This window comes from Physella acuta, unplaced genomic scaffold (genome assembly GCF_028476545.2).
Source record: "Physella acuta isolate Inbredline_101_S28 unplaced genomic scaffold, ASM2847654v3 ptg000237l, whole genome shotgun sequence".
NCBI classification, from domain to species: domain Eukaryota; kingdom Metazoa; phylum Mollusca; class Gastropoda; family Physidae; genus Physella; species Physella acuta.
Window position 1 is genome coordinate 127,457 of NW_026731756.1, and position 21,208 is coordinate 148,664.

Sequence of the window (21,208 nt, forward strand, 5' to 3'; positions counted from 1 at the left end):
AGAATTGCTAGTTGTGTGTCTTTCTGCGTTCTATAATGTATGATGTCTCTGATTTAGTACGTGTGGTTTTGTGTTTCTACATGGTGTTCTGTACTGCTGATCGGTGTATTAATTAAAGTTTTTGTCAGTATAATATAATCACTGTTGAGTAAAGACATAGGTCTGTAATTTATAATTTTTGTCAATTCCGTATCATATTTAACAATGCGTTTTATATATGCTCTTAAAAATGTGTAGCACAATTCTCTCTTTTATGTATATCTTGAAATGTAGCCTCTAAAAGGTATATTTCATTTTTGAAAATTTTATAAAATTCACTGGTTAGTCCGTCTAGCCCTGAAGCTTTGTGTAGTTTTATTAAGTCTTTAATTAAGTCCATCGTCTTATATATTTCTTTTTTTTTTTGTAATTGAAGTGTTGATTTTGGTAGTCACCATTGTCTAGCTTTGTTAAGTAATTAAGATATTTTTCTTGTATGTCATCCTCCGTGTCTTTCTGTTTGAAGAGGTTTTGATAGTATAAAGTCAACTGACGTTTATACTGTGTAGGTCGTTTGTTTTAGTCCCTTTTTATCTGTTTTGCTACATACCTGTTTACTGTTCAGTGTATTTTTTCCAACGATGCGTTGTAAAGCTAGGGCTCTACGTTGCCAATCATGTCTATTCTAGAACGAATTATATATATATATATATATATATATATATATATATATATATATATATATATATATATATATAATGTGTGGTGTATATTCAAAGCTGGAAATTTGTAAGCATAAATAAATGCACAATGAACACGATTTTAAAGACAATGAGACCAATACAGTGAAAATATCAAGTTTGCGAATAGTGTATACATTAGATTTCTCAAGGGCTCAAGTCCAATTATATATAACATCTGACATTCTGCATGAGTGAGCTAGACTCAAATCTTCCGAGAATTTAAAAATAATTTGAGCAGGTCTGGATAATAAATGATACATGACTTGACTTGGTAACTATACTAAAAAAAAAGTAAAAAATAAAAATGATGACATTGCAACTTGGATGAAAATCTTGTGAGTCCTTGATGCGTTTATCTGCCGAATGTAGATTTATAAATCACCAACCACGGCCACAATCGTTTCCATTTACAATTTCAACTCCAGAATCTCGAATAAGTTCTTAGGCTTTAGCAGTCTGGATGTCATTTATTTTAACATGTGATGTATCACCTTTCTACTAATTATGTATTTAATAAAAAAATAGGGTATATTATTTAAAGTAAAGTCATTGAATAATTGTAAAGATTAATATAAACACAATATTTTAGGTATATACAAATAGATATTTTATGTCCATGTTTTCGATAATAGAATTTCTTGATTTATTTATTTTCGCTTTGGTATTGAAGTTCATTGTAATTTTATTATAATTTTGAGCTAATTTTAATGGATTTTTTCCCCTAGTTAAACTGGTTTATTACTTTCTCGTATATACGAAGTATAGATAAAGTCTTGTAATCGTGCACAAAAATCACATGAAATTTTGACAGTTTTCACCGCTTTACTCCTCAGTCCTTCATCACAACCGGGATATAGAAGACTTATTTTAATCGGGCAAAAATTATAAATCCAGATATATCAAAATTTTGGCGTATTATGCGTAATCGAGTCTGAAAACCTGGGCTTTGTAATTCCGTCCGTATGTCTGTGTGTGTGTGTAAACGCGATAACTTGAGTACCGTTACAGCGATTTCCGATAACCGGAAGTGGTACTTTTTCTACTGTGAATTTTCAAAAGCCTATAACTTGAGTACTATTTCAGATAGATAAATGAAATTTCACTTCTTAGTAAAAGATCTAATTCTCTACCTTCTATCAAATTTTGAGTAATTTCCGTTGACCGGAAGTAGTAATTTACGCTATTTCCGATTTCTCAAAAAACTAATAATATGCATATTTTGTTTTGGCGTTCGCTTGGTGCGCAATTCTTTTTTCTACGAGATTCTATTCTATTTTTAAAAGTTTAAGTAATCAAAGATCATGTCTATATTCCGAGTTGCCATCCCACGTAGTGTTATATAAGAATATTCGAGAAAGTTTAGGGGAGATCACTCCCGGTTTATTTTCAAATTGCAAGTGGTGCTTGTTTCCGACAAAGATAGAGGCAATAATACGTGCGTATTTTTCGCTTAACAGCGATGTATGCTAATATTATAGTTATAGGCATAGTTGTTTTTTAATGCAAGATTTTGTTAATTAATTTATTAATTAATAGTACGAATGGCATTAATAACATCATTTTTAACGCATTATAATCTTACTTGGGGTTAGGGGGTTAGTGCTAGATGTTAGGTCTTAGGATTAGGGGTTTGTTATGGATTAAGGTTGGATTAGGGTTTTTTTTTTATCCGAGCTTCTTCTTCTTTCTTAATTATAGTGCTGGAAGAGATTCCCTCCAACACAAGTAAGTTTTACTTGTCAACTTTTTATGCGCCATATAGGCCGTTGACTCCGATTTCATCCTGCTTTTTCTTTTTTGGATTTGTTTTCCATATACTTTGTCATACCAAACTAAAAGGCAGCAGTTGTTTGATTTTGGTGGTAGTGGTGGTGGTGTGTGTGTGTGTATGTGTGTGTGTGTGTGTGTCTGCGTGTCTGTGTGTCTGTGATTGTGTATGTGGGGGGGGGGCACAAAATCATATAAACATTATCATCATAAGTTTTTAAGAGCTTATTTCCCTTGTAGAATACCACCACCAAGTTCAATCCTTCTTCCATATTCTTGGAAGTATTGTGAGAAGCGATTTAGCTACATTTCGTTAACTATCCTATACATTGACATATAATTATATTCACATAATCATATAAAGTCACATGCTAACTTACACAGTCATACACAGTCTTCTATAAATATACACATTCACGGTAATTTATTAACGCATTTGAATATATGTTCACATACTATCTAGTGCGCAGCGAAATTAAAAATCGCATACATAGTTTGTCATTTAACAATTACATATATGTGTATTTTTACATTCACATACAGTCATAAACAGTCATATTTATTTTTCAAACACTAATGAAGTCATTCCATAAATTAACCCACATCAGATAGGCTGAAAACCATGTTACGTTATCACATTTGTACACTAAATTAAACTATTGGCACAAAAGATGACAGTATAAAATTAATATTTTTCTACTGATCGCTTCATTTTACTATCTTTCATTTTCCATTTCTGTCTTCACAGTTTTAAAAATCTACGCATTAGTCAATACCAAACAAGAAACTAAATGGGGAGAAAAAAAAACTAATTCGATTGCCCATTAACACAATTAGAAATTAAGCTCTAATTAACTAAACATTCCGGTCACGTGACGAGACATCCACACCAGTCGAAGATTTCCCCAGGCGACGTCTCCTGGGTCAAAGTTCAAGTGTAATCAGAGCCACTACTTAATATTAAGTGCGGTAATTAGTTATCTTCATTTGTATCGGTGAATTAATTCCCCCTTTTTTTGTGCCGTGATTAATAGCGAACGAATGCTCGATTGAACATTAGTGTTATTCTCTCCCCTACATCAGGCTATTTAGAGTTGTCTTTCATGCATTGCCGGTGCTAAAGAGATTTTTTTTTATAAATAGGAGATACCCGATTTTTTTAGGAAGGGAAAATGCTTTGAATTAATGGTTGGGCGTCACTTTAGAAGTGTGTCAACATTCTGTTGTATGGTGGAGGGAGGGGGGGGGTTGAGACGGGTATTTCTTAATCCTGACCAATTCATGTCTTTATCGCTGTTTAAATCGTGTCTAATTTTAGGATTATCGTAACCTAACCGATAAAGCTGAGATACACTCTCGAAAGAAAATAATGGCTGCAATAGGGTGTGTGGGATAAGTATTAGCAACAAACGAAAATAATGGTGGTCTAAGTATAGCCTTTAAAGTTAAAGATATTCACTGGTATAATCGAGGTCAGCGTGGTTGAGTCGGTAGAGCTCATGGTTGCTGAAAAGTCTCGAGTTCGAAACCCCGGGCAAATGAGGCTCGATAGCTGGGGACAGCCATTCTTCTGGAAGAGACAACTTTTAGCTTGGAAGCAAATCCAAAAAGAAAAGCAGGCTGAAATCAAAGTTGGCGCTTACCAAGTTGATACGTAATACTAAATTGTGTAGGAGGGAATCCCTTCCAACACTAGAATCATGATCGAAGAAGAAGAATTGGTTTAGTTGATGTTTCGGCCCAAGGTCTTCTTCTGCACACACTACTTTTTTGAAGAGTACAAAAATTGACTCATTTTTTTTAATTTGCCCCTCCCCCCTCTCTTCCAGATAGTTTTAGGTCCCCCCTCCCCAACCAAAAAAAAAAGACTAACCTAAACACCGTTATAATATAGGTAAGCAGCCTCAAGACCTCTCACATAACACATCCACAATACCATCACCAGCCGTCTCACCTTTTAACCCAACGCGTTATTCCCCCACCCACTGCCGCCCCACCTCACTCAACATTACATAACACTAATCAGCACTTTAATTCTACCTCAACTACCGAATACAAAAACCCTAACAAATGAGTTAATGATATCTAATTTGAAAAAAAAATCCTAACCATCCCTTTAACCCCTTTTCACCCAAAAAAAAACAACAAAATTCTAACCCCATCTTACTTATCAAACAACGCTTCCCTTTTCATCTCTTTAACCCCCTTGTACCCATGAAATAGTATAACACTTATCAACACCATACAACATATCAAACATTCTGAACCTTAACCAACACTTAAATCCTAACCGCCTCACCCAACTACACAAACCCCATCACTTTTCTACCATCCCCTCCATACTCACCAGCCCGGCAACCCGACCTCTCGAAGCAGACAACCTTTAACCCCCAACAACCACAAACCCAACTTAACCGCCTACCCTCGCTCATGTATGTGATTCTTCCCGAAATTCTCTGGTAACGTCCCACCACTCCGTCAGCTAGCATAACTAATAAACAGTGATTATTTTTATTTATCTTCTCCCCCCTCCCTCCCGAGCCACCCCGTAAAGAAACTAGAAATCATAAGAGAGTGCTCTTCCTCGAACAGAAAAGATTAACCGCCCCTTAAAAGGCGTCTTGATAGGTGAACAGAAGAAAGGGGGAGGCAAAATAAAGAGAAGATAATTCAAAATGTCTCTCTCCTCGCCCGCTGAAATGGGCAGCGCTTACCCCGCTGTAAATGATCGCTTCCCTCGCTCGTGACCCCAGCCATTTTTTCCTCGCTCAATCCCTACCGCCTCATCTTCAAGCCGGCAATTTACAAATGTCACTAGTGATCTAACGGCGCTTGCCGGCCATTCCGGCAAATTTTAGCAAACTTTTTTTTTTCTCCCTCAACCGGCCGCCGCGCCGGCCATTACTAAAATTGGCTTTAAACAAATGGGCAAATAGCCGGCACGCCCCGCTGACGAATGATACCCACTTGGATTAAATGGAAACAAATCCTACGAATATTTCACCATCAATGCGTCTTAGAGTTTTCATCATCGTCCGCCTCCCTCCCCGCCCCTCGTCTATTCATTTGCTTATCGTTTGCCTGCTCTGTTTAACTAGTTGGTGACCATAGTAATATTTTACTGGACATTACATTAGATCTGATGTGTACATCCATCAATCTATACATATATTTATTCATTTAATTATTCGATTACTCATATATCCCGTTGTACATCCACCCAGCCCTCCACTCGCTCCACCATCCATCTAGCCATCAATTCAATAACATATCCATCCATCCATCCATTCATCAATCCAACCATCCATTCATTCATCCATCCATCCATCCATCCATTCATCCGTCCATCCGTCCATCCGCCCATCCGTCCATCCGTCCATCCATCCATCCATCCATCCATCCATCCATCCATCCATCCATCCATCCATCCATCCATCCATCCATCCATCCATCCATCCATCCATCCATCCATCCATCCATCCATCCATCCATCCATCCATCCATCCATTCATCTATCCATGTATCATCAATCTAATTATCCATATATATATGTATGTATATATATATATATATATATATATATATATATATATATATATATATATATATATATATATATATATATATATATACATATATATATATATATATATATATATATATATATATATATATATTTATATATATATATATACATATATATATATATATATATATATATATATATATATATATATATATATATATATATATATATATATATAAGTTACCAGCTGTAATAAACTCAGCCTTTAGAACAGTTCTTCGTTCCATTCCCCATCCAGACATATAAGTATTAATAAAACTTTACGTTTCTTGGCAAACAGGAAAATTATTCCCAGCAATTCATTAAATCACATGGAACCTACCAGCCACTAAGCCTCGCGAATCCCCTCTCTTCATCAGCGATACCAAGACAAATTCTTTCTCGCTAAAATCGCCATTTATCTCCTTTTGCCGACTGACTGCTTAAAAGAAATAAATGATGCATGATTATGACCGGGGAATTTCCGGCTAGCGGTTCATTTAGCCGGCAACCGGTTCATCTGGCCGGAAAAGCGGTGTCGTCAATGAGACTTCCGTCAGAAGCCGACGCTGTCGTTAGCGTGAGCTGTCGATAGGTTATGTGGTGATGATTTCATGGGCGGGAAGTGAAAAAATCTGCCGTTCCGGTATTGCAACGATGGCGTCTTTCTTAGAGGAGATGCCGGCTTAACTGGCAATGTTAGATGATCATTAGCGATTACTGAAAAACCGCAATCGTTTATTTAAAAATAAAAATCATGGAAATTTTGATATAAGGTATGATAAACTGTATGCTGTGTAATGTTGTATAGGAAGTGGAGTGGGTTATAGAGTTTTTAATCTTGGAAGGGAGCGAGCCTTATCTGCCAGTGGGTTTGAACTCGAGACTTTGTTCGAATTTATCAACCATGAGCTTTTTTTTTGCCGACTCGACCACGCCTTCAACACAATTAAGCGTTACGTGTCAACTGGTTATGCGCCATTGAGGCCATTGACTCCGATTTCAGACTGTTTTTTTTTTTAGATTTGCTCCCATAGCCTTTGTCCAACCAAAATCAAACTACAAGGTAGCAGTTTTTTTTACTGAAAAAACGCAATCGTTTATTTAAAAACAAAAATCATGGAAATTTTGATATAAGGTATGATAAACTGTATGCTGTGTACTGTTGTATAGGCAGTGGGGTGGGTTATAGAGTTTTTAATCTTGGAAGGGATCGAGCCCTATCTGCCAGTGGGTTTGAACTCGAGACTTTTCGGTTCAGCATCCATGATCTTTACCGACTCGACCATGCCGACCCCACAGAAGCAACCAACACACGGTAATCAAACCGTTATCTAAGCCAGTTAGTCGGAGTTTGCCGTGGGGGATAACTCCTGAAGTCCGTACAGAAAGACAGGGGAATATGTTTTGTTGGTGAGCGGTTTTTTACTTGTTACTGATACTTAAAGGTTGTATTTTTACACAATCAAGGCATAATACAGGTAAATCAGTGTGTAACACCTTGTAGCAGTTTATTTTCTTAACCTTCACTGTCTATAATCTAATACTGCAGCTTAAACGAAGTTTTTAAATTATTTTTTTCCTAACCTTTTTGGCGCCATGTACTGTCGGCGCCTGGGGCGGTCTAACCCCCCCTCCACACCCTTCAGCTACGCCACTGCAGATAGATATAAAAACTAAATTTTCTTTAGTTCAGTGTTTTTATTTTAAGTCTTAGACAAACATATACCTTTTTAGATTGACGATAAGGATTAACCATACAGCCAAGGTAAGAACAGTTAGAGTTAAGTGCAAGTTCAACACGACTTTCTCTAATCTTTTTTCTAATCCGATTTACATTACATTTTTTGTCTTAACAAATCACCAATCAGGATGTTTAACATACCAGTTGAAATAGTTAATTAAAAAGACTAATGAGCTGATGCGTTAAATAAATGTAAAACAAAGTGTAAGGCCGATTAATAAATAAACAGTAAACTTCAAACAAGAACATAAGAGGTTGTTTATTTTTTATAATATATAATTTATATTGGTGAATTTGTGTAAAACTCCTTTTGATATATTCACATAATTTAATCCTAAACATATAAAAACGTAATCAGCTTTAAAAGTTATAATCATTTATATTTATACAACTTTATCAATCAAATCGTAAGCGATATAAAAAAAAAACTTGCCATTAATCCTTTCACAAAAGTCCATTATAAATGGCATTTTGTCGTAAAAAAAAAAGACGATTGAAAATAAAAAGAACACAAACTTAACTCCCCTTTGCCTAAACAACACGAAGTTAACTCCCTTTCCTTAAACATTATTGCTCGCTAAACGTGTGAGGAGAAAAAAAAAACTTTTCTTGTCTCCCTTTATTTTCTATTATTTCCCCTTAACTCAGCCAGGAGATCCAAGGTTTGGGCATTGCGCCATTAGGTTCTCTAATTCAACACAAATGCTTTTCAATTTCTCGCCGATATTTATTCATCAGCACAGACCCGGCCCTAAAAAGACAGCTCTATCGGCGGGTAATGTCCCTTCTCGGGTACATACAAAAGGGGGAGAGGAGAAAAAAAAACAGGGGCGATCATCGAACATTGTCACTCTATAAAGAACATCTCTATAATTAAACTAGCCGCGATGCTCTCCCCTTATTGATCCCGCTATATTCTAAAGTCGCCCCGTGTTTAATCAGCCCTCTAAAGGGGCAGCAACTCATGTCACTCGAGCTAGTCTGGACAAAGGAATGGCTGGCAAATATTTGCTTCCCTCCCCTTGCTTAATTAATTAGGCCTAAAACCCCATGCGACGCTATGATAATTCCATGATTAAGTGAGTGAGAACACTGACCATTTGATGAAATCTTACTGGACCGGTGGATGGACAAGCCTTTTTTTCCTACCCTCTTCTTGAAATTATGCAGAACGAAATTGAATGTTGGACTGATAGCCAGTGAGACCGTTTTGAAATGTAATTCTTCACATCTGGCGGTGCGCGCCAGGCTTTTCACTAACCGGCCTGGCCGGGTATCGTATTCTTGACGATCATTCGGGGTAAAATTACAAACCAATCTCTAAATTAAATAAGTAGACAACCGCATTAAATTATGGCATTTGATGATACAATTTGCTTGAGGAATGTCATGTTAATTCTTTGGTTTGATTGCATAATTCGTATTAAATATTACATGTGATACACAAATTCACATATAGTAAGACATATAATATCAAAGTGCATACACTATGAAGACTGTTGACAATGTCTAGTTAATCTGTTATATGTGGTAAAAACTATATTAGTATTTTGGTGACAAATTTCATTAAAGTGCTATGTAGCAGATCGATCAAACGTACAAAAAATATTAATTTTGACAACAAAAGTAAATTAATGCACGGCCAAGCTCAATTAATGTAGTATATGACTGATGTGTAATATCGTCTGAATAACAGAAAACGGTTCGGCTTTGAAAATGCGTCTGTTATCTAGCATCAGTAAATAACTATCATTAAGGTAGAAAATAAAGCTAACATGGATCCGAACCCACCACTTCTATTGCAGCCCACTTTCCTCACTTAAATCACTTCCACTATATGTTTCTTCGTAACATTTACCAGCTTATGTGAAAGTATATACGTATGCGATATGCGATGTTATATGTTATGTACGTGTGGACTTCTCTTTTAAACAGTGTGTGTGTATGTGTGTGTGCTGCTGCTATATATTAGGTGAAATTACTCTAAATGAATCAACAGATCTTTCGACAATACAGAGAGTTTTACTTCTCGTATCTGGCACAATATGAAGATATTGCCTTAAAGTATATATAAATATTTTTCAACAAGATCTAAGATTTTGTATTTATAGTTCAACCTTTTTTTTAAATATTATTTTTACAAAAAAAAAAAAAAAAAAAAAAAAACACTTCATATTAGAAACTTTTTTTATGAATATATATGTGTAATCTCTTTCTTCCCGGGTGGGATTTCTTTAGCGTGAAGGACGATCGTTTTTCATAGTGTTGTGTAGTTTTAGTTTTTGTATGGAGTTCTATTTTTTTAACTACATTCGCCTTTTAATTTTCAAATTCTCAGCATGTCACTGCAGTTGTCATCGACGAACAATTATTTCTGACTCCAGAGAACGGCTGGGGCTCAAGTTTCCCACACTTGGATGGTCACCCTCTGAACGACGTCACAACTCCACAACCCACGGTCTTGTTCCTACTCTGTTCATACAAATTACCCCTAGCTCGATTCAGTTATTGTCTTAAGGTTTCGCAACAAAATTGAAACAGTTATGTATCAAATAAACTAGATGTAGATCAAAATTAAATAAATTATGAGAAACGATGACCAACAAATTGTCACAAATTAACTGACCGCTGTTATCGAAAATTGGTTATGTGAGAATTTTAAATATCCTACACCAAGAAATTATAAGTTCAGTGAGGAATTTATTAATTTAAATTTTAATTATTATTAAAAATCCACCAATACGTTTGGTGTTTATTGTTTCGTGCGGAGGTTCGTGGCGAGCGTCGTTTGGTTAATCTTCAGATCCATTGGCTGAAATGAGTCACATGATTTGGGTATTTATGTGAACTATATCCAGAGTAAAATAAAAGGTTGGATATTTTATTTAATAAGGTTAGAAAATGCAACTCTATTTGTGATTCTTTACATGCTGGGTAAGACTTCATTTTTTAAATTTTTATTTCCATTTGCTTGAGAACTAAAATGGGGAAAACGGATGGTTGCACAATTTAGTTTAGTTTATAAAATATTAATTGTTAGTTGAATATATTTAAAATTATTTATAATAAAAAAAGTTAAATTCATTTTTTTTTTTCAGTTTTTCGACAGGCAAAATCATAAACCATTATCTGAAATATGGGTAAAATTTGAAGTTACTATCAGGGGCATCGTAAAACTCAATCTGTCGTTTATCTTGTATTTCCAAACGGCCCCTCTCCCAATATCTGCAGCATTCCCACGACTAGCCCAGTCCAGATGGGTGGAGGGTGCCGTTCCGATTGCCGCAATCATCCCACCCAAAACACCCCGTCTGCACCAGCACCAGCCCATTTATTTGACTGCCACCCCCTCGCCACCCCCTCGCCTGACCCCCGCCACACGCGGTTGAAACTTTCTTTAATGGCCGCCCCACCCTGGGGCCAGTGTTTCTGAGCCCGCTATCTGTGAGTGATTAAAGAGCAATCACCCGAGCGTGCGACGGTTGCGCGCGCCGCATGGCTTTGAGACGAGTGGAAACAAAATGATCAATCAGCGAGACGCCATGACGACATGAGACGCGAGCGTGGCGTTGCTAGGGAGTTGTGAGATCAGGAGTTGTGGGCCTTGATTTGCTAAATTATGTAATAATGAGTTTCCTTTATAACCAACTCATGCCGATAATAATAACAAGTTTTAACAATACTACTACTAATAAAAATTAGAAGAAAAAATCTAATAATAGCAATGATAATAATAATAATAATAATAATAATAATAATAGTAATAATAATAATAATAATAATAATAATAATAATAATAATAATAATAATAATAATAATAATAATAATAATAATAATAATAATAATAATAATAATAATAATAATAATAATAATAATAATAATAATAATAATAATAATAATAATAATAAAAATAATAATAATAATAATAATAATAAAATAAAAATAATAATAATAGGCTAATAATAATAATAATAATTATTATTATTTTTATAATTATAATAATAATTATAATAATAATTATAATAATAATAATAATGGCATCAGTAATAATAACAATAGCATCAGTAATAATTATACTGTCATCGCTATTTTAATGTAAGTAGTTGATAACAACAATGTTAGAAAATTATAAAGAATGTACTTTGAAATTATAGTGATAAATTTATCCTAATGAACAGGCGTAGATAGTGGGTAGAGCACGCTTTGGCTAACCCAGTAGTCTTGAATTTGGTGCCTCGGTTCGAACAGAACGTAAGTTCCAAGCATCGTAATAACTATTATATCATGACGTTGTATCACCATGATATACTTAGCATAATGATAATAATTATATCGTTATCTTGACCACAATGATATACTAAGCATAACTGTTAAGCGTGATATACAACATCTTAATTAACTCAAATTGTGACGATCGAAGTTTGAATGTCTTCTTCTCTGGTAACTCAATCAACTTGTCCTAATTACAGTGTGACTAATTACAATCACTTTTCGAGCTTAACTGGTATTCACGAAAGCCTAATCCAGAAGGGACGATGGGACACAGACAAGCTTAGATTAACAGTAGCATCACTGGCATGATGTGGGACAAATGGTCTGGTCCGTAGGGTATCACCTCTATAGAAATCGATGACCAATTTAGCCTCCGGAAACCGCTAAACTAGACAGCTATCTACTGTGATATTTATCTAAATATATACGCATTTTAACTGCGATGCTTTTGTTTAATCTGAAAGTATCGAAATCTGTTCGTAGAAAAAAAAAAAAAAAAAAAAAAAAAAAAAAATAGATAGAACGAAGGCGTAGTTAAACTAATTTAAATTAAATCAATACCACCCCAATTATAATTAAACGAAAGTTTTTTTTACATTTTTTTTAAAGCAACGTTTGATATTGTTTCCTCTTCGACGGAGTTCTTTGTCTAACGCCCTCCCAGAGGCGCCCCACCCCCTCCCAGAGGCGTCCCCCACCGATGTAGACACACGGGCTCTAGGACAAACTCTGCCTTCTGCTCGCCTCAACATCCGGGCATTCTTCTCCAGACGACCGAGGCCATTTTGTTTTTGTATCGTCCGTTACACGGCCATTAAATCAGAATGGTGTTGACTTTTCCCGCTGTCTGCTCTCCCCCCCCCCCCCCGGTGGCTCTAATGTCCGAGAAATCGCGCGAGAACGGCCATCAAAGTGTATCGGTGATGAACGCCATCGCACCCGTTATGCTAATTTCACCACGGTGTGTAAACAAGACCAGTAGAGCGAGAGGGTGAATTGTTCCTCTGGGTGTTCTATCTACCGAAAACAATTAGTTCAGCCCGAAAGATAAACAAGGAAATAGTTGTTACAGGCGTATTATCGTGCTAGTAGTCGATAAAGTTCATCTCACTCATGTGTAATTGGGGGATGAAGTGAAGGATTTAGTATTTATTTATAAATTGAATGTATGCCTTATATATATATATATATATATATATATATATATATATATATATATATATATATATATATATATATATATATATATATATATATAGGCCTATATATATATATATATATATATATATATATATATATATATATATATATATATATATATATATATATATATATATATATATATATATATGCAAACATACATATATATTTCTATATATAAACATTTTTATATTTTTCGATAACTATTTTCTGCAGTTATTTAGCAGATATCTGCTAAGTTATCAATAGTAATAATAGAAGTATCTTATTTTTTTTAAAATTGTTATTCCTTATTGTATTTAAAATAAACCGGGAGTGATCTCCCCTAAACTTTCTCGAATATTCTTATATAAAATAACAAGGGATGGGAACTCTGGCTATAGACATGATTTTTAATCCATTTTAAATACTTAAAGTTTTAAAAATAGAATAAAATCTCGTAGACAAATTAATTGCACACCAAGTGAACGCCAAATAAAAAAGCGCATAATAGTGCGCAATATTATTAGTACTTCTAAAATTTACATTAGTTTTTTGAGAAATCGAAAGTATCGTAAATTACTACTTCCAGTCAACGGAAATTACTCAAAATTTAACAGAAGGTAGAGAGTTAGATCTTTTACTTACATGTGAAATTTCATGTATCTATCTGAAATAGTACTCAAGTTATAGGCTTTTGAAAAATTCAAAGTAGGAAAAGTACCACTTCCGGTTATCGGAAATCGCTCAAAAGTTGATACGGATCTACGATTTTGATAAAATACTTATATATGAAATTTCATCAACCTAGCTGTAACGATACTCAAGTAATTGTGTTTACACACGGACACACAGACACACACACACACACAGACATACGGACAAGATTGCATAATTATGTTTTTCCGTATCAGTGAGGTGTAAAACGTCGAGATTTGTAAAAATTTCGATTTTTTTTTTTTGCACGATTACAATACTTTCTCTATACTTCGTATATACGAGAAAGTAAAAAGAAATAATATCACTATAGTGATGAAATTAAAGTTTGATTTCTAATTTGACTAAAGTTGTGTTAGTATTATTTTTGTTACTCATCAAGGGAGAGAATTTCTAGATGGGTATTTTGTTTTTCAATCAAGGTGTACTTAGACTTAGCTGACACTCAGCCTAAGACACATTTAGGAATACAAAATGCAATTAAGTTATTGAATGAAAAATGTCAATTATGTAGTTCAAAAAATTGCAAATCAAATTTCATGATGAACTAATTTAAAAAAGAAAAACTATAGTTATCAATTCATCGCTACATTATATAATTCTTATCGGTAGATCTAAAGAGTACTTCTCGGCCATTTGCAAGTCTATTAAATACGAGAAAAATGGCCCGTTGAGGAAGGATACACCGGGCGCTAGCTTGATAGTGCTGTCTCTTTTCTCTAAACTAAAACCAACCCACCCCCCCCCCCACACACACCACCCCCACCCCACCCCACACACCACCCCCCACCCCCACCCCCCACACACACCACCCCCTCCACACACCGCCCCCCCCCCACACACACCACCCCCCCCCCACCCCTCCACCCCCCCCCCCCAAAAAAAACATGCCTACCGTCCCATTCAACGAAATATAATTATATACTTTTTCCAGTGTCCGCCCCTTCCCCGAAAATTCTACCCCCGCCCCCGAAAATTTCAAGTACCCCCACCCCTCTCTGGGGAGGAAAAAGTCTAAACTAAAACCACCCCACCCCCCACACACACCACCCCCCACACACACCACCCCCCCACACCCCCCCCCCCCCCAAAAAAAAAACATGTCTACCGTCCCATTCAACGAAATATAATTATATACTTTTTCCAGTGTCCGCCCCCTCCCCGAGGGGGGGGGGCTCAGACGCTCTTACGCGGGGGGTGGGGCTTCGCCCCTACCCGAAGAATTGTATGCAAGAAACTCTTCACGCAAACCATTAAGATTAGACAACATTTCCTTTTTATTCAATGTCAACGCGAAAATCAATGACGTCATATAACTTTGAGCACTCTCTGGGTTTGAGATTATTTTCTACTCTGTGCGCTAAATGTGTCGACGTCATATTTCGTTTTTCGAATTACTGTGCATGTTTTTAAATTGCTTGTGTTTTCTCTAGAGCGTTCTTGTCAGACAGAGCGTTCTTGTCAGATACACAGACAGCGAAACTATTAGTATTAACTAGATAAATGGCCCGTTGAGGAAGGGTACAACGGGCGCTAGGCTGATAGTGCTGTCTCTTTTCTCTAAACTAAAACCATCCCACCCCCCCCCACACACCCCCACCCCCCCCACCCCACACACACAACCCCCACCCCCCACCCCCCACCCCCACACACACCTCCACCCCCCACACACAACCCACCCCCACCCCCACCCCCACCACCCCCACCCCCCCCACACACCTCCCCCCACCCACCCCCACCCACCCACCCCCACCCCCCAAAAAAACATGTCTACCGTCCCATTCAACGAAATATAATTATATACTTTTTCCAGTGTCCGCCCCCTTCCCGAAAATTCTACCCCCGCCCCCGAAAACCTCAAGTACCCCCCTGCCCCTCTCCGGGGAGGAAAAAGTCTGAAAGAAACACTGGTGTCGCGCTTAGCCACTACGCGAAGAATTGCATTAAAGAAATTGCGAGAAAACCACTTTTTAGATTAGACACATTAATTAGGTGGTAATTTTATTATAGAGTATCGATGAGGAAACCACCCCACCCCACCCCCCCCCCACACACACACCTCCACACACCACCCACCCCCACCCCCACACACACCACCCCCACCCCCACCCCCCACACACCACCCGCCACCCCCCCCCCCCACACACCACCCACCCCCACCCCCACACACACCACCCCCACCCCCACCCCCCACACACCACCCGCCACCCCCCCCCCCCCACACACCACCCCCCACCCCCCCACCACCCCCCCCCCCCCGCCACCCCCCACCTCCAACCCCCCACCCCCCACTCCCAAAAAACTCATGTCTACCGTCCCATTCAACGAAATATAATTATATACTTTTTCCAGTGTCCGCCCCCTCCCAGAAAATTCTACCCCCCGCCCCCGAAAATTTCAAGTACCCCCCACCCCTCTCCGGGGAGGAAAAAGTCTGAAAGAAACACTGAAACCAACCCACCCCCCACACACCACCCCCCACCACCCCCCCACACACCACCCCCCACCCCCCCCCCCACACACAACACCCCCACCACCCCCCCACACCCCCACCCCCCCCACCCCTCCACCACCCCCACCCCCAAAAAAAACATGTCTACCGTCCCATTCAACGAAATATAATTATATACTTTTTCCAGTGTCCGCCCCCTCCCAGAAAATTCTACCCCCGCCCCCGAAAATTTCAAGTACCCCCACCCCTCTCCGGGGAGGAAAAAGTCTGAAAGAAACACTGAAACCAACCCACCCCCCCACACACCACCCCCCCCCCCACCCCCACACCCCCCCCACACACACACACCCCCCCCCCCCACACACACCCCCCCCCCACCCCTCCACCCCCCCCCCCCCCCCCAAAAAACATGTCTACCGTCCCATTGCAAGAAAACCACTTTTTAGATTAGACACATTAATTAGGCGGTAATTTTGTTATAGAGTATCGATGAAGAAATTTCTTTTGAGTTGGGGAGGGGGGGGGGGGGGGCTCAGACGTTCTTACGCGGGGGGTGGGGCTTCGCCCCTACCCGAAGAATTGTATGCAAGAAACTCTTCACGCAAACCATTTAGATTAGACAACATTTCCTTTTTTTCAATATTTACGCGAGAATCAATGACGTCATTACATTACTGTGTGCACTCTCTGGTTTGAGACTATGTTCTACTCTACGCTAAATGTGTCGACGTCATATTTCGTTTTTCGAATTACTGTGCATGTTTTTAAATTGCTTGTGTTTTCTCTAGAGCGTTCTTGTCAGACAGAGCGTTCTTGTCAGATACACAGACAGCGAAACTATTATTATAGATTTAACAGTGAGTAAAGATGGTTCAAAACACATATAAACAACGTAATAAATAAACACAGTATTGATATCCCAGGGGTCGGCAACCTGCGGCTCGCGAGCCGCATGCGGCTCCTTTGGTCTCAAGGTGCGGCTCTTCATCTCGGTGCACTATTATTAATAATTGTTTTATTTTATTTTTAAAACTCATAAAATTATTATTCTGCAACACTCGGTAATGAACGGTATAATAACAAATATAAACAATAAACACTCGCTATTCTATTAGAATATTTAGTTACTCCCTATTTCAATGTACTTCCTTGTTTTCTAAAGCTGAGTTATTTAAATGTAAACAATGCCCGTGTTTGGATCATATTTATCGAGGCACTGGTTACCTACACTACCGCCTACCACCATGGCGTGCTGTATGAAAGACTTGAGTGTAAGTTAATCACTCACCGCCTAATTGTCGAGGACGGAAAGTGACGCTCTCGTGAACCCGATTACACTACCGCAGTGGCGCTGCGTACGGCCCCTAGCTCGGTTTAATCATCGTACGTCGTATTGTAGGGTGCTCCTTAAAACTAAGATAGGCGCTTGGTGCTTGCAGGATAGCCCTGGGCGCCAAATCGCACCCTGCAGAGAAGCAGGAGGATGAGCCTGATTCGATTTAGTAAGCGACTAAATCAACGCGTGTCTATAGTGTATAGCCTATTTTTAAAAACGAACGTAGGCGACAGTAGTGCTCGCAGGTGAGCCCGGGGCGCTTCGGATCGCGCAATCGACGAGGCGCCGGTGGTTGCACCTGTTGCAGTTTTGCCGCTGAATATAGTAGTACCCCTTACCCGATATGCAGAACGCAAGATTAATGGATGCCAAGTACTAACATAGCCGCTCCGGAACTCTGGGCGCCAAAAGGTGTATTGACAAAAAATACACCACCCGGGCGCCGCCCATAAAAAAATTAAAATGATTTTTTTTTTGTACAAACCTCCCCTGGAGTGTTTTAGTCAACTCCGGAAGGTTTCATGACGATCGGATGAACGGTGTCAAACCACAATCGACTTTACTTTTATATACAGTATATAGAGAAGAATCGAATAGCACGCTGCCGGGGGGGGGGGGGGGGGTGGGGGGGGGGGAGGGGCAATCCTGCGAGTTTGAAAAACTTTTTTCGCAGAAACCTTTCCATGTGCATTCTTAGCAACTTCCCAAAGTTTCATGGCGATCGGATGAAAGATGTAGTAATACATAAAAGAAAAAACAGACACACACACACACACAAACATTGATATATATATATATATATATATATATATATATATATATATATATATATATATATATATATATATACCAAATCCTAAATAAAGATCATAATATTAAAAAAAAGTGTTGGCGGCTCTTTAAAAACTGGGAAATTTTATAAATTGTAACTTTTGGCTCTTCGGTCTCAAAAGGTTGCCGACCCCTGTGATATCCTACTTTTACAGGAAACTAACATTGGAACTACAGAAGAAGCCATTAAACTAGATGCATACATCGGCATCAAAAACTCACTGCACAGTACTGGTTTCAACTGCAGATGATATTTTAAAAGTACATACACAGATAAACAGGGCAGGATAGCTTGCATCACATTGAATATGGATAATACAGAAATAACAATCATCAATGTATACGCCCCAACACAAAGACAAGACCAAAAACATTTCTACCACACGCTTAATGAACTTATAAATACCGAATACAAAAACAAGACGATACTTTTAGCAGAAATATTTCAAGCAAAGCTAAGACATAGACTCGGAACTCTCACTTAACTGGGGAAAAAATGTACAGGAAAGCAATCAATAAAGTATTAATTTTAATTTAGACAGTCTCAAGCCAAACATCACTCGATTTGCCCTCAAGTAAATTAACATTAGAACAACCTTCTGTTTCCCAGGTTTTTAAAAGTGCACAACCAGAATGGTAGAAAGAGATACACACCTCACCACCCCCCCCCCCCCCCGCACACACACACACATCCCCCCCCCCCCCCACTCAACCGGACAAGCGGATATTTCAAGGTAGCGTGCCTTCATCGCCAAGGGTCAATTTAATGTCATGGAAATTTTTGGAATTATAGATCAGTATGTGTATTACAGAGACACTTCTCCCAAGGTCGTTTCTATTTCTGTACATGGGTGGCTACAATGTGAACTTTTGACTCCACAGCTAAGGACTGAGCACAGTGAACTAACCAGTCCAGAGAAACCTAGTTTGCACACCTTATTTTAGTCTAGTCTTATGCCATTTTATTTTCTCTCTTTGATTATTATATATGCAATTGATGTTCAAGTCTTTGATGCTGTGTGGGACTATCAAACAAATTATTATTACTGATTTAAATGTTTAAAACAATTGATTAAAAAAAAAACAATTGTTTGAGGACTGTATAGATATAGATGTTTGAAAGGGAAGAATGTTTGCTTTGATGTGTCTTGTTGTAATAACATAACTTTTCCGATAGCTTAAAATTTGTATCACTTTAATTCTCTGTAATCACAAATTTATTTCAGCTCTACTTAAAAACCCAAATTCCACCCCGTCCCCCCCCCCCACCCCCTCACCCACCACGCCGAGGAAAAAAAATCCCTTGAATCATCATTTAATTACACATTTGCATTTTCAGGTTGTTTTTTATTTATTTTTTATTTATTTTTATTTATAGACGTTTTGTATTAGATCTATGTATAAGTAAACCATCTTAAATGAATGAAAGTAGGCTACAAGTAAGAAAGAATTATTACTATTGTAAATCTGCATCAGTCCTCACAGGCCGATGATGAAAACTGTAATACTGAAGCGAACACACAAATGACGCTGTAAATCAACATGTCTGAGGCCAATTAAAAAAAAAAAAAAAGTAAAGATGGTTCAGCGTCTCACTTTCAGAAGACATTTGTCTTACAACACCAACTCCAATCGCAGAAAAGTATCCAAGACACCTGGTGGTAAACTAGTTTATTTGTATCAGAAGAAACTCCCCAAGGCACCAGTATGTGGAGACTACAAGACCAACCTGAGAGGGGTTAAAGCTGTTAGACCCCACAAGTTGGCTGCCATTAGTAAGAGACAAAAGACCGTAACACGTGCTTATGGTGGATCTACATGTCATAAGGCAGCTAGAGAAAGGATCATCCGTGCTTTTTTGATTGAAGAACAGAAAATTGTTGCTAGAGTACTCAAAGCACAGGAAGCCACTAAAAAACACTAAGTTACTTTTTAAATAAATGTCTAAAATTTAAAAAAAAAATTGAGATGAAGTCCACACCGATCGATTGGATTTACCCAGTTAGAGGGGACAAACGAACAATTGATGTAAACAATTGTTCCCTCTATAGTGTGCGCCGTTGATTGCGCCGGCTACGTTGTTATCGCCCTTGAAAGCGCCGGGTCAAAAACTACAAGAACAAATCGCCCCAACACCGAAGGGCTGTTTGGTTTTTACATGATATACGATGACGTGGCCGGCGCGCGCAACTCTCGCGACACGCGACGCGTAATGCTGATCAGAGATTGCTTCCGTCATCGTTTTCTGCGGTCGTGCGGAAACGGTGAATGACGTCATCGATTTCTGCGTTGGTTTTCAACTTTGTGTCGTGGAAATATTAATTTGATGGCTGTTTAATGGCGGCTGGTGATAAGGGTGTTTACTGTATCGTCAGTGCGGATTACAACGAGACGTTGGAGTAACGTAATATCGCTGCTAACGAGATTGTTAACCTCATTTACTCACACGTGTAGTCAGATTAGTTTTATAAAGAGGCCAAAAGTTTGTCAGATGTAAAAGCCAGATAATTATTTGTAGAATGTCAGATTTTGGTCCATGTTTGCCAACACGATTCTTTCAAAAGCGTTTTTTTTTTAACTGAGTGGTTGAAATCCACACAGGTTTCAGCGATTCAAATGTGGT

The 21,208-nt window shown here is 38.1% G+C and overlaps 1 protein-coding gene across 1 annotated transcript; it reads left to right on the forward strand.

Annotated features, from left to right (window-relative positions):
- Positions 1-20,163: 20,163 nt before the first annotated feature.
- Positions 20,164-20,548, forward strand: LOC131938208 (large ribosomal subunit protein eL34-like). Its single transcript, XM_059296129.1, has one exon. It carries the CDS (start codon positions 20,165-20,167, stop codon positions 20,507-20,509), a length of 345 nt encoding a protein of 114 aa, XP_059152112.1. The 5' UTR covers position 20,164; the 3' UTR covers positions 20,510-20,548.
- The last annotated feature ends 660 nt before the right edge of the window (positions 20,549-21,208 follow it).

Excerpts from the sequence above, each read along its gene's own strand:
- LOC131938208 (XM_059296129.1), top strand. The coding sequence starts at position 20,165 with ATGGTTCAGCGTCTCACTTTCAGAAGACATTTGTCTTACAACACCAAC.